This window comes from Microtus oregoni, unplaced genomic scaffold (assembly GCF_018167655.1).
Source record: "Microtus oregoni isolate MIOR12 unplaced genomic scaffold, Mior012 000073F_001, whole genome shotgun sequence".
NCBI classification, from domain to species: domain Eukaryota; kingdom Metazoa; phylum Chordata; class Mammalia; order Rodentia; family Cricetidae; genus Microtus; species Microtus oregoni.
Genome location: NW_024543981.1, coordinates 1,873,656 through 1,888,217, shown reverse-complemented (window position 1 = coordinate 1,888,217; position 14,562 = coordinate 1,873,656). Strand labels below are relative to the sequence as shown.

General features: G+C 40.0%; 1 protein-coding gene across 3 annotated transcripts in view; it reads left to right on the top strand.

Annotated features, from left to right (window-relative positions):
- Pls3 (plastin 3) overlaps window positions 1-14,562 on the top strand; it is a 98,657-nt gene that overhangs the window by 70,541 nt on the left and 13,554 nt on the right. For all 3 annotated transcript variants that reach the window (XM_041642201.1, XM_041642198.1, XM_041642199.1), the window contains exons 4-6: window positions 10,985-11,114; window positions 11,622-11,754; window positions 13,990-14,071. In XM_041642201.1, coding sequence (XP_041498135.1) covers window positions 10,985-11,114; window positions 11,622-11,754; window positions 13,990-14,071 — 345 coding nt within the window. The remainder of the gene's footprint in view (window positions 1-10,984; window positions 11,115-11,621; window positions 11,755-13,989; window positions 14,072-14,562) is intronic.

The following is a 14,562-nucleotide window of genomic DNA, read 5'->3' as shown; positions in this document are numbered from 1 at the left end:
ATTAGTTTCTATTAATTTTCAAGATTATATATATATATATATATATATATATGGCAGAAAAGGCTCCAAATATTGTATACAAACTTCAAAGGCAGAACTGTAATTAATTATTTGTTTTCATTTTAAGTATTAAAAGCTGAAGTTATTATTTGTTTGTTTACGTGTTTAGATTTTAGGTTTTCAAGACAGGGATTTTTTTGTGTAGCCTTGACTGTCTTAGAACTCACTCCTTAGACCAGGCTAACCTTGAACTCAGAGATCTGCTTGCCTCTACCTCCCTCTCCTGTGCTGGGATTAAAGGCATGTGCTACCATGCTGTGCTATTGGATTTTTTTTCTATTTTTTTTTTTTTTGCTATTTTTCCTATCTTTAATTTTCTTGTGTTATGGATTAAACTCTGGGCCTTGCTCATGCTAGATAAATGCTGTACCACTGAGCCATGTATCCAGAACACTAGGTTTTTATAGGTATAAACTAACACAATTGTTTTCTTCAGTTGTGAAAGACTGATGGGCCAGCATATGTTTAAACAGAAATGATTGTGTTAATTTCTTGTTTTTACAATGAGAAACTTGCTTTTACATAATGGTAATAAATCTTTATTCTTTTACTAATAGAATTGACCCATAGGATTAACCATTTAAAACCATCAAAGTACTTAGAACAATGCTAGGCATCGAATAAATGTTCCATAACTGTTAGTGGTTGAAATAATTATTTCTATTTTTATTGATTGAATCTTTTGAGCCAGGGTCTCACCAAGTTACCCAGGCTTGGCAAACCTCAAGGGCTCAATGATTCTTTTGTGCTCAAACTTTGTGGCAATTGTGGGGCTCCACACCTCTTCATACTCTGATATTTCCCCTATTACAAAGCAAAGTAGGGGGATGGAGAGATGGCTCAATGATCACAAACACTGACTGCTCTTCCAGAGGACCTGGGTTCAATTCCCGGTACCCACATGACAGCTCACAACTGTCTGTAATTCCAATTCCGGAGACCCAACACACATGGCGAAACACCAATGTAAATAATAATAATAATAATAATAATAATAACAGTAATGTTTTTTCCAACTTGAGGCCTGCAACAGTTTCCAGAAGAAGGAACACAATGAGCCCATTAGGATCACAACTCAGCCTTAAAAAGATTCATTGGAAAGACTAGTACAGTCTTGTGCTGGCTGATTTCTGAGATTCCTGTAAAATCTGATTCAGCAATGTCTTCACTGAAGTAGAAAAGAAAAGGCAGATTTTTCATCTGGTGAACCAATCTGATGAATGTATTTTCAATTCTCTTATTTTTTTAAAGGTTTTATTCTAAGAGACAGGCTAAAATGTTATGGAACCAAGTTGAGGTTGGCTGACATAATCTGTTTAGAAATATTTGGAACATAGGATTAGGAATATAACTCAGTGGGAAACATGGATTCAGTCCTCAGGACCAAAAAAAAGACACTTAACAAATTTAATTAGACTTTCCACGTTATTTATTCCCAAGCAGTTTCCAGGTCCCATGAAAGAATATGGTATTTTACCACAAAGATAATTTCAATTGAATTATTCCACTTCCCCATAATGTATAGTTTGAATTTATCATTCAGCTAGAATCATGAAAATTTAAGCAACTTAATTTATTAGAAGGTTCTGATGCTTGAAGAAAATGCACACACAACAAGAAAAACAGCTTTTCCTGTTTTCTTCTGAAGCTGGAACATGTTTTGGTCTTGCAGTCTAATTTGGTGTGTGATATGCTTGGTATGAGGAAATGCTCCACTGCCCAGCAGATGTATTCTAAAAAGGGAAGGGACAGCATTCCAATAATGCGTGAATTAGGCTTTGCAACATGCTCAGCCACCCATTCTGTTATAATCACGTATACATTTGTTCATCTTGTAATCTCATAAAATTGTAGATTTAGCATAAATTTTCAAGTTTAGCATAAAGTTTCAAGTTGAGGACACATCATCAAAAATAGGGAAAGGACTTGGGCATGGTGGCACACAAAAATAGAGAAAGGACTTGGGCATGGTGACACACACCTTTGATTCCAACTCTAGGGAGACAGAGACAAGTGGAACTCTATGAGGTCAAGGCCAGCCTGGGCTACAGAGTGAGTTCCAGGACAGCCATGAGCTGTTGCACAGAGAAACCCTGATAGAATAGTATTTTCCTAAATGAAAGTATTTTATAAGACCAAAGAAAGTTGGGATTTGAGAATGGCGATGGAATAATATGTCTGTGATCATCAGTGACAATATCCATTTCAAGAATCTCTTTTTTCTTTGTGGTTCATGCCTCTAATTCTAGCACTTGGGAGGCAAAGGCAGTCTAATCAAACAAACAGCCAAAACGTCTCTTTCTTTAAGTAGACTAATTACAAAAAGGGCATCTCTTAGAAAGGCTTAATTCTTAAAGTGTCTTGCCTAAAACTGGGCTAGTATTGCATGTTGTTCCCATCTGAACTGCTGCACAGTGTGACCCTCAGCTAGAGGTGACCTCCCCTAGGGAGGAGAATGAGAGGCAGCAACACTAAAAGCCTTTGACATATGTTATACTTTGTTCAGCAATTTTTGTTGCGTTGTTCCACATAAAGTGAAGTTCTAAAGGCATTTACAGAAAGTTTTGTGAGCCTGAGAGATGGCTTAATGGGCAAAGCCTTTGCTTAGCCAGCCTGCTGACCTGAATTTGATCTCTCAGAATGCATGTAAAGGTGGAAGGCGAGAACTAACTCCTCAGAGCTGTCCTGAGACTTCCACGCACGTATTCCTCCCATGTAGAAAGTTGCCAGACTTGTCCCTAATTGACAGAGACGAATTTTGTCATGCACATTGGCAAACAGAAGAAAGATTTGGGGTGAGGCAAATTCTAGAATTTCCAAAGTATAGAGACAGATTTTTAAAGAATGCTCATTTATTCACATTATTAAACCAGTATATGAAACTTGCATTCTTCTAACTTGTTATACAATTCGAACTTAAAAGTTACCTTCTTATCCAGATTCTTTGATGAGAAGAGGAGCCATACTCAAATGTCTTAAAGGACAACTAATAAAAAGCCTTTTATATGTGTCTTTTTTTCTTCTTCTCCTTCTTCTTTCTTCTTCTCCTCTTCCCCCTCTTTCTCTTTCTACTTTTCTTCACATAACTGGGACAAAACTCCGGGACTTGTGTGTGCAGGGCAAGTGCTCTGCCGCTGACCCATCTTCTCAGTTCTAATTTCACCTTTTCTTGGCTTTGGTTCTGTTTTTTTCAAGACAAGATTTTCTCTGTGTAGCCCTGACCATCCTGGAACTCACTGTAGAACAGGCTGGCCTTGAACTCACAGAGATTCACCTGCCTCTGCCTTCTGAGTGCTGGAACTAAAAGTGTGCACAACCTTTGCCAGGCTAATTTCATTTTTTTTTTTTTTTAATTTATTTATTTATTAAGGATTTCTGCCTCGTCCCCACAACCGCTTCCCATTTCCCTCCCCCTCCCCCCGATCAAGTCCCCCTCCCTCATCTGCTCGAAGAGCAATCAGGGTTCCCTGACCTGTGGGAAGCCCAAGGACTGCCCACCTCTATCCAGGTCTCGTACGGTGAGCATTCAAACTGCCTAGGCTCCCACAAAGCCAGTACGTGCAGTAGGATCAAAAACCCACTGCAATTGTTCTTGAATTCTCAGTATTCCTCATTGTCCGCTATGTTCAGCTAGTCCGGATTTATCCCATGCTTTTTCAGACCTAGGCCAGCTGGCCTTGGTGAGATCCCAATAGAACATCCCCATTGTCTTAGTGTGTGGGTGCACCCCTTGTGGTCCTGAGTTCCTTGCTCGTGCTCTGTCTCCTTCTGCTCCTGATTTGGACCTTGAGATTTCTGTCCGGTGCTCCCGTGTGGGTCTCTGTCTCTGTCTCCTTTCATCGCCTGATGAAGGTTAATATTCCTGAGGATGCCTATGTGTTTGTCTTTGGATTCGCCTTATTTAGCTTCTCTAGGAACATGAATTATAAGCTCAATGTCCTTTATTTATGGCTAGAAACCCAATATGAGTGAGTACATCCCATGTTCCTCTTTTTGGGTCTGGCTTACCTCACTCAGGATAGTGTTTTCTATTTCCATCCATTTGTATGCAAAATTCAAGAAGTCCTTGTTTTTTACTGCTGAGTAATACTCTAATATGTATATATTCCATACTTTCTTCATCCATTCTTCCGTTGAAGGGCATCTAGGTTGTTTCCAGGTTCTGGCTATTACAAACAATGCTGCCATGAACATAGTTGAGCATATACTTTTGTTGTATGATAGGGCCTTTCTTGGGTATATTCCCAAGAGTGGTATTGCTGGATCCAGGGGTAGGTTGATCCCGAATTTCCTGAGAAACCGAAACACTGCTTTCCAGAGTGGTTGCACAAGTTTGCATTCCCACCAGCAATGGGTGATTGTACCCCTTTCTCCACAACCTCTCCAGCAAAGGCTATCATTGGTGTTTTTTATTTTAGCCATTCTGACAGGTGTAAGGTGGTATCTTAAAGTTGTCTTGATTTGCATTTCCCTGATCGCTAAGGAAGTTGAGCATGACCTTAAGTATCTTTTGGCCATTTGAACTTCTTCTGTCGAGAATTCTCTGTTCAGCTCAGTGCCCCATTTTATAATTGGGTTGATTAGCCTTTTACGGTCTAGTTTCTTGAGTTCTTTATATATTTTGGAGATCAAACCTTTGTCAGTTGCAGGGTTGGTGAAGATCTTCTCCCAGTCAGTGGGTTGTCTTTTTGTCTTAGTGACAGTGTCCTTTGCTTTACAGAAGCTTCTCAGCCTCAGGAAGTCCCATTTATTCAATGATGCCCTTAGTGTCTGTGCTGCTGGGGTTATACATAGAAAGTGGTCTCCTGTGCCCATTTGCTGTAGAGTACTTCCCACTTTCTCTTCTATCAGGTTCAGTGTGTTCGGACTGATATTGAGGTCTTTAATCCATTTGGATTTGAGTTTTGTGCATGGTGATAGATATGGATCTATTTTCATTCTTCTACAGATTGACATCCAGTTTTGCCAGCACCATTTGTTGAAGATGCTCTCTTTTTTCCATTGTATACTTTTGGCTCCTTTATCGAAGATCAGGTGTTCATAGGTTTGTGGGTTAATGTCAGGGTCTTCTATTCGATTCCATTGGTCAACTTCTCTGTTTTTATGCCAATACCAAGCTGTTTTCAATACTGTAGCTCTGTAATAGAGTTTGAAGTCAGGGATGGTAATGCCTCCAGACAATCCTTTATTGTATAAGATTGTTTTGGCTATCCTGGGTTTTTTGTTTTTCCATATAAAGTTAATTATTGTCTTCTCCAGATCTGTGAAGAATTTTGATGGGATTTTGATGGGGATTGCATTGAATCTATAGATTGCTTTTGGTAGAATTGCCATTTTTACTATGTTGATCCTCCCAATCCAAGAGCAAGGGAGGTCTTTCCATTTTCTGGTGTCTTCTTCAATTTCTTTCTTCAAAGACTTATAGTTCTTGTCAAGTAGATCTTTTACTTCCTTGGTCAGGGTTACCCCAAGGTATTTTATGCTATTTGTGGCTATCGTGAAAGGTGATGCTTCTCTGATTTCCCTCTCTGCTTCCTTATCCTTAGTGTATAGGAACGCAACTGATTTTTTGGAGTTGATCTTGTATCCTGCCACATTACTAAAGCTGTTTATCAGCTGTAGGAGTTCTTTGGTAGAATTTTTGGGGTCGCTTATGTACACTATCATATCATCTGCAAATAATGAAAGCTTAACTTCTTCCTTTCCAATACGAATCCCCTTGATCTCCTTATGTTGTCTTATTGCTATTGCTAGAATTTCAAGCACTATATTGAAGAGGTATGGAGAGAGTGGACATCCTTGTCGTGTTCCTGATTTTAGTGGGATGGCTTTGAGTTTTTCTCCGTTTAATTTAATGTTAGCTGTTGGCTTGCTGTAAATAGCTTTTATTATATTTAGGTAGGACCCTTGTATCCCTATTCTCTCCAAGACCTTTATCATAAAGGGGTGTTGAATTTTGTCGAATGCTTTTTCAGCATCTAGTGAAATGATCATATGGTTTTTTTCTTTCAGTTTATTTATATGGTGGATTACATTGATAGATTTGCGTATGTTGAACCAGCCCTGCATCTCTGGGATGAAGCCTACTTGATCATAATGGATAATTTTTCTTATGTGTTCTTGGATTCGGTTTGCCAGTATTTTATTGAAAATTTTTGCGTCTATGTTCATGATTGAGATCGGTCTGTAATTCTCTTTCTTGGTTGGGTCTTTTTGTGGTTTTGGTATCAGGGTAACTGTAGCTTCATAAAAGGAATTTGGCAATGACTCTTCTGATTCTATATTGTGAAATACCTTAAGGAGTATAGGTATTAATTCTTCTTGGAAGTTCTGGTAGAATTCTGCATTGAAACCATCTGGTCCTGGGCTTTTTTTCGAAGGGAGATTTTTGATAACCATTTCTATTTCTTCTCGAGAAACCGGTCTATTTAGATCATTCACCTGGTCTTGGTTTAGCTTTGGTATATGATACTTATTTAAAAAAATGTCCATTTCTTTTGTATTTTCCAGTTTTGTGGCATACAGGCTTTTGTAGTAAGATCTAATGATTCTCTGAATTTCCTCTGTGTCTGTGGTTATGTCCCCCTTTTCATTTCTGATCTTATTTATTTGCGTGTTCTCTCTCTGTCGTTTAATTAGTTTGGATAGGGGTTTGTCGATCTTGTTGATTTTCTCCAAGAACCAGCTTTTTGTTTCATTGATTCTTTGGACTGTTTTCTGTGTTTCTATTTTGTTGATTTCAGCCCTCAGTTTTATTATTTCCAGTCTTCTACTTCTCCTGGGCGCGTCGGCTTCTTTTTTTTCTAGAGCTTTCAGGTGTGTTTTTAAGTCCCCAATGTATGCATTCTCCGTTTTCTTTAAGTGGGCACTTAGTGCTATGAACTTTCCTCTTAGCACTGCTTTCATTGTGTCCCATAGGTTTGAGTATGTTGTCCCTTTATTTTCATTAAATTCAAGGAAGACTTTAATTTCTTTCTTGATTTCTTCCTTGACCCAGGTGTGGTTCAGTAGTTGACTGTTCAGTTTCCATGAGTTTGTCGGTTTTTTGGGGGCAGCGTGGTTGTTGCCTTCTAACTTTAATCCGTGATGATCTGATAAGACACAGGTGGACACTGATATTTTTTTGTATCTGTGGAGGTTTCCTTTGTTACCAAGTATGTGGTCAATTTTTGAGAAGGTTCCATGAGCTGCAGAGGAGAAGGTATATTCTTTCCTATTTGGGTGGAATGTTCTATAGATGTCTGTTAAGTCCATTTGCTTCATTACCTCCAATAATTCTCTTAATTCTCTATTAGGTTTCTGTCTGATTGACCTGTCCCTTGGAGAGAGAGGTGTGTTGAAGTCTCCTACTACTAGTGTGTGTGGTTTGATGTCTGCCTTGAGTTCTAGTAATATTTCTTTTACATAAGTAGGTGCTTTTATATTGGGGGCGTATATATTCAGGATTGAGACGTCCTCCTGATGAATTGTTCCTGTTATGAGTATAAAGTGACCGTCTCGGTCTCTTCTGATTGATTTTAGTTTGAAGTCAGTTTTGTTAGAAATTAGTATGGCCACACCTGCTTTTTTCTTAGGACCATTTGCTTGAAACACCTTTTCCCAACCCTTTACTCTGAGTAGGTGCCTGTCTTTGTGGTTGAGATGTGTTTCTTGCAAACAGCAGAATGTTGGATCCTGTTTTCGTATCCAATCTTTTAGCCTGTGCCTTTTTATAGGTGAATTGAGCCCATTAATATTAAGTGATATTAATGACCAGTGGTTGTTTACTCCGGTTATTCTTATTGCTTTTGGTAGTAGAGATTGTGTGTCTCCCTTCTTTGAGATGTGCTCGTGAAGGGTCATTAGATGCCTGGGTTATTATAGGCAGTGTTGGCAGTGTTGGATTCCTTGGGTTGCGATTTTCCTTCTATTACTTTCTGTAGGGCTGGATTTGTGGCTACGTATTGTTTAAATTTGTTCTTATCCTGGAATGTCTTGTTTTCTCCATTGATAATGAACGATAGCTTGGCTGGGTATAGTAGTTTGGGTTTGCATCCATGGTCTCTTAGCTTCTGCAGAACCTCTATCCAGGACCTTCTGGCTTTCATAGTTTCCATCGAGAAGTCAGGTGTAAGTCTGATCGGTTTACCTTTATAAGTTACTTGCCCCTTTTCTTTTGCAGCTCTTAATATTCTTTCTTTAACCTGTATATTTTGTGTTTTGATTATTATATGGCGAGGAGATGTTTTTCTTTGATCCAGTCTGTTTGGTGTTCTGTATGCTTCTTGAATATTTAAATGAATATCTTTCTTTAAGTTGGGAAAGTTTTCTTCCATAATTTTGTTGAAAATATTTTCTGGGCCTTTGAGCTGTGACTCTTCTCCTTCTTCTATTCCTATTATTCTTAGGTTTGGTTTTTTTATTGTGTCCCATAGTTCCTGAATGTTTTGTGTTGAGAATTTGTTGGCTTTGCTGTTTTCTTTGATCTGTTCGTTTATTTTCTCTATGGTGTCCTCAGCATCTGAGAGTCTTTCTTCTAGCTCTTGTATTCTATTGATTATGCTTGTTTCTGTAGACTCTGCTCGTTGGCCTAGATTTTCCATATCCAGCTGGTCCTCAGTTTGTATTTTCTTCTTTGCCTTCATTTCAGTTTTCAATTCTTGAACTGTTTCCATTACCTGCTTGATGGTTTTTTCTTGGTTTCCCAGGGTATCATGTACATATTTACTCATTTCTTCAAACTTTTTGTTATACTTCTCATCCATTTCTATAAGGGCATTTTTTACATGTTGTTTAAGGGACTCTATTATCTTCATAAAGTCGATTTTTTCCACTTCTTCTGTGTTAGGTTGTTCAAATACTTCTGTTGTAAGATCATTGGGTTCTGATGTTTTCATGTTGTTTTTCGGATTATTGGGTGAATTCTTGCCTTGGCGCCTGCCCATTTCCTCCTATTGATCCTATCCAATGGGTCCTTTAAAAACCGGATCAGGTTTCCCTGCTGGCCAAGGGCTCCGCTTACAAAATGCCCTCACTCTCTTTCGTGGTTCCTGCTGCAGGCCAAGAACCCTCTCACCCCTCCAAAGGATCTTCAGGACAGGACCAGGCTCCCCTTGTGCCAGTGACCTGGCCAACCAAAAGCCTACCTCTTTGATTCAATTGTAGTAGGGCGAACTGCTCTCCTTATTGCAAGCCTGTCCCCGTGGCTTGGGTCTGCCGCTGCGCTTGTCCCCGAAAGCCTCTTCCTGTATGTGGTGTTGCTCCGCCGCGTCTGGCCGCCGCGCCGCTCCGCCGCGTCTGGCCGCCTTGCGCCGCTCCGCCTCTGCGCGTCTGGCCGCCTTGCGCCGCTCCGCCTCTGCGCGTCTGGCCGCCTTGCGCCGCTCCGCCTCTGCGCGTCTGGCCGCCTTGCGCAGCTCCGCCTCTGCGCGTCTGGCCGCCTTGCGCCGCTCCGCCTCTGCGCGTCTGGCCGCCTTGCGCCGCTCCGCCTCTGCGCGTCTGGCCGCCTTGCGCCGCTCCGCCTCTGCGCGTCTGGCCGCCTTGCGCCGCTCCGCCTCTGCGCGTCTGGCCGCCTTGCGCCGCTCCGCCTCTGCCGCTAATTTCATTTTTATTTTTAGACAAGATCTCATTGTGTTGCCCAAGGTGGCCATGAACTTCCAATCCTTCTGCTTCACACCAGCTCTTCTTTCTTTCTTTCTTTCTTTCTTTCTTTCTTTCTTTCTTTCTTTCTTTCTTTCTTTCTTTCTTTCTTTCTTTCTTTCTTTCTTTCTTTCTTTCTCTCTCTCTCTCTCTCTCTCTCTCTCTGTCTCTCTCTCTCTTTCCCTTCCTTCCTTCCCTCCTTCCTCTCTCTTTTTCTTTCTTTCTTTTTTTTCAAGATAGGGTTTCTCTCTTTGGAGCCTGTTCTGGAACTAGTTCTTGTAGACCAGGCTGGCCTCGAACTCACAGAGATCCACCTGTCTTTGCCTCCCAAGTACTGGGATTAAACGCGTGCGCCACCACCGCCCGGCTCACACCAGCCCTTTTTTAGTGTCTATGTCCTTATTCCCAATCTCTTCCTTTTCTTTCATTGATTTTTCGAGACAGGGTTTCTCTGTGTAACAGGTTCTGGCTGTCCTGGAACTCTCGGTAGACCAGGCTGGCCTTGAACTCACTGAGATCCACAGGCCTCTGACTTCCAAGTGCTGGGATTAAAAGTGTGCGCCATCACTGTCCGGCCTCCTCTTTCTTGATATAAAGTCTTTCTATGTAGTTCTGGCTAGCCTGGGACTCCCTTTGTAGAACCAGCTTGTCCCAAACTTGTACAGATCCTCTTACTTCTGCCTCCCGAATACAAATGTGCACTACTGTGTGCTGCCTTTATTGTCTCCATCCTTATTTATTTTTTTCAGAATTTTAATCGAGTTGCCACAGTATTGCAATGAACTCTGTACTGTCAACACCCTTGCCTACTTAGTACTTATTTTTTTATTTCTTTGATAGTCATCTATGCCACCAACCTAACAATTTTTTTTATTATTCTGTTGCTTTTCATTGAGTGAACTGCTGAGCTACCACATTATACTACAGAATATTTTTTTGGTTGACTCATTAATCTTTGTCTTATTGCTAAGAATTGTGGTTGAAGAAGGGGAAGTTCTTCAGCTTCTCTCTAGCCTTGCTTCACAGTGGGAAATTAACAGATTTACTCGTGCCTTTGACCCACACTTTTTTTTTTAACTTAAAGTGGATTCAATGCATGCAGCACTGAATGTGTTTGGCAAGTGTGTGCAATTGACGCTTCATTTTTAGAGGCAGTATTGTAGCATTGCACAAACAAGCCAATTTCCTTCTTAACACCCACCGCCTGTGGAGAACGCTGTAGGTGACGGACAGGTAAAAAGGAGTTCAATGTGCTTATTCTTGTGCTGCCTTGAAAACTGTGAATCAATGAAACTCTTTTAATTGATAGATTTTCCAAGAGGTAAAGAGCAGTGATATTGCTAAAACCTTCCGCAAAGCCATCAATAGGAAAGAAGGAATCTGTGCTCTGGGAGGAACTTCAGAGTTGTCCAGTGAAGGAACACAGCATTCTTACTCAGGTAATAATGGAATGGGTGTGCTTTAGTCAGTACAGCACTTAGCAGGTACATACTATGTTGCCCTAAAAAGCTTGTTTCTCTAATTAAATATTCTAAGTAGTCTTGATGGCATAATTGGTCTTGGGTCAGATATTTGCCAGAAAGTCATGATAGAAAATTGTAGCTTTTAAGACACATAGTGAAATCAATGTAATGATAGTCCTTATTATCATGGAGTTATGCAGTAATATTAATATTTTTATTTTTTTTATTTTAAAATATTTTAATAAAGTCCTGGATATTTTGTAACTTCCCTAAGGGTTGTTGAGCCTGTTCTTTTGTTCTCACTAATTTTGTAATGATTCCTAATAGCCACTGCGTTGCTTCCAAGTGTCCTAAGAGTATGGCCACATATTTGTGGTATTTGATAGCAGAACTATACAGCAGTCGTAGGTTTGGGGGCCAAATGATTAACAGAGAGTTAATTAACAGTGTGAACTGATTTATTGTTACTTAATGTAATTTTAGAGGAAGAAAAATATGCTTTTGTGAACTGGATAAACAAAGCTTTGGAAAACGATCCTGATTGCAGACATGTTATACCCATGAACCCAAATACTGATGACCTGTTCAAAGCAGTTGGTGATGGAATTGTGCTCTGGTAAGATGCGAGTTAGTTTTGTCTCCAGATTTCCAAAGATAACCTCCACAGAATGAATGTATTTGGTTATGTATGCTTGCCTGTTTGATGTCCGGAAAGGAGAGAGGACAATTACCCAGGTTTTGTCTTTTTCATTCAATATCTAAAGCTGTCTGTAAAAGTAAAAATCAGCTGTAATGTAGAGACGTCTTTATAAGCTAGAACTCTCAGCCTCCTATTTCTCCTCATCACTGAGCAAACAGGACATTGCCACTTTGTCAAACTTAAGTATGTCAGTATCTATTTATTCTGAAATACCTTGGCTTCCAAAGGGAAAAAAGAGGCTAGCTTTCAGTTCTCATTCTTCAGTGCCCTAATTCTGGAAAAACAAAACAAAACAAAACAAAACAAAAAAAAAAACAAAAAACGCTTTTGTCCCTGTGGCTGCCCCAGAGCCAGCAGTATCTTGGCAAAAATGATGTAAGATTATCAACATTGTCCATTACGGTTCCTGGTCTCAGAGACAGTTTTCCACAGTGATCTAAAATATGCTCCATAATAAATTTTGGGTTTCTTTTTCTTTTCTTTTTGGTTGTTCAAGACAGGATTTCTTTGTATAGCCTTGGCCATCCTAGAACTAGCTTTATACATCAGGCTGGTCTCACAGAGATCTGCCTGCCTCTGCCCCCTACCTCTGCTGGAATTAAAGGCATGCACCACCATGGCCTGGCCAAATATTGGGTTATTGTGCAAGCCCTCCCCCTCAGTAACCCTGTGGCTGGAGTGTAGATAGTCAAATCCTTTACATTTCAGTTTCCACTGTGAGCTTCATAGTATCATATACAATTTGAGCATCCCTAATGCAAAAACCCAAATCTCAAACTTTTGTGTTATTTTTGTTATGTTTATTAGCATATGCTAATTATACATGATACTGGGTTTCATTATGAACTTTTCATATACATATAGTATATATGCAATCAATTTTGATCATATTCCTAAATATTGTCCTTTCCTATCCTATCCCCTTCCCACTCCTACTGATTCCCTTCTGCTTCCCATCTCACCCCCTTCTACTTTCTTATCTTATTTTTTTTTTTTTAGTGACCCAGTGAGTTTCATCAGGCTTACTTACAGGAGCAAGGGTTAAAGGTTAGTTACAGGAATATCGGAAACTTTTCAAGTTCTGATAATGATGCCACAGTGGAACACTCCACAGCTGGCCTTAGGTGACAAATGATAGTCAAAGCATAGGTGCTCCCAAAATACTGCATAAAATTGCCTTCAGTGGCACAGTGTATGCCTAATATGTTCATGGCCTTGGTTTCCAAACTTGGCACTACATTGGGCGTGGTGGCATATGCCTGTAATCCCAGCACTCAAGGTGTGGATAGAGAGATGTCTGTGAGTTTGAGGCCAGCCTGGTGAACTACATAGTGAGTTCCAGGATAGCCAGGGAAGTATAGCAAGGTCCTGTCTCAAAAGAAAAAAATAAAAAGAGAAAGAAAGAAGAGAAGCAACAAAACAACATTAGCACAACAAAAAGCAGAATTTATATTCAAGTTGTATATCTTGTATGTGTGTATATGCATATGTGTATATGAAATATGAATAAAATGTTTATTCTAACTAGGATGCCCCAGTATGTCATTATGTATGTAATATGCATTTTGGACACATGTAGTTTCTTGTGGTGAACATGATGGAAGTCATCTATTACATTTTGTATTATTTTTATTATGTGTGTGCCTACATGCGTTTATGTGTACGAAAAGTGTAAAGATACCTGTGGAGGTCAAAAGAGGGCATAGGGCATAGGATCCCCTGAATCTGCACTTACAGGCAGGTGTGAGCAGTGTGGGTGCTAGGAAGCAAACCTCTGCAAGAGTAGTAAGTAATCTTAACTATCTCTTCAGTTCCAAATCTACTGTATTTTTAAGACTGAATGAGGGGTATTTTATAATAAACTTTAACAATGGTGAAGATTTACAAACTGTTGTTGTTTGAGACAGGATCTCCTGTGTCTCAAGCTAGCCTCCAACTTGCTAGGTAGTCTACACATGACCTTGAACTCCTGATTCTTCTGCTTCCATACTCCAGTGCTGGGAATCAAAGCTTCTCCATATCCCAATTATGTGGTTCTGGAGGATCAAACCCACGGCCTCATGGATGCTAGTTAAGCACTCTAAAAAGCGAACTACTTCTCTTAACTTTAGAGACTCTAAAAGTAGATCAACTTTTGTTTGTTCATTTCAGCAAAATGATCAACCTTTCAGTTCCTGATACAATTGATGAGAGAGCAATCAACAAGAAAAAACTTACGCCCTTCATCATTCAGGTCTGCCACATTCCCTGTGTCCTCCTCCGTGATACCATGGTTTGAAATAGAGGCCATATCTTCTGTGTTCTATCTGCTCTACTTTAATACGCAAGAGCAGCTCTGAGTGGGGAATGATCCTGGATATTTTATACAACAAGCTGGGACTCAGAAAGGCTTGGAGAACTTGCTGAAGTTCATGGAGGCACAGATCCTCATTGAACTTAAAGCCCTATGTTCCTTTTATTATTACCTATTGTGTTATGATATTGCCGAAATAAACAAAATGACATAAGCTATTACTTAGCTCGTATGCTGAAGGGGTGGAGCATTTTTCATTTTCCAGCTAGTGAGTAGTAGATTAGTATAGCAGCATTCCTTGGGGCAGGACTGTCCCTTGAGATGTGCAGGTTGTGTGCCATGTGCTGCTGGACTCACATTTAGGCAATTTTAGAAACGTGACACTAGTCACGTGGATAGATTTACTTTGGTTACTTGACTTTTTACTTTAA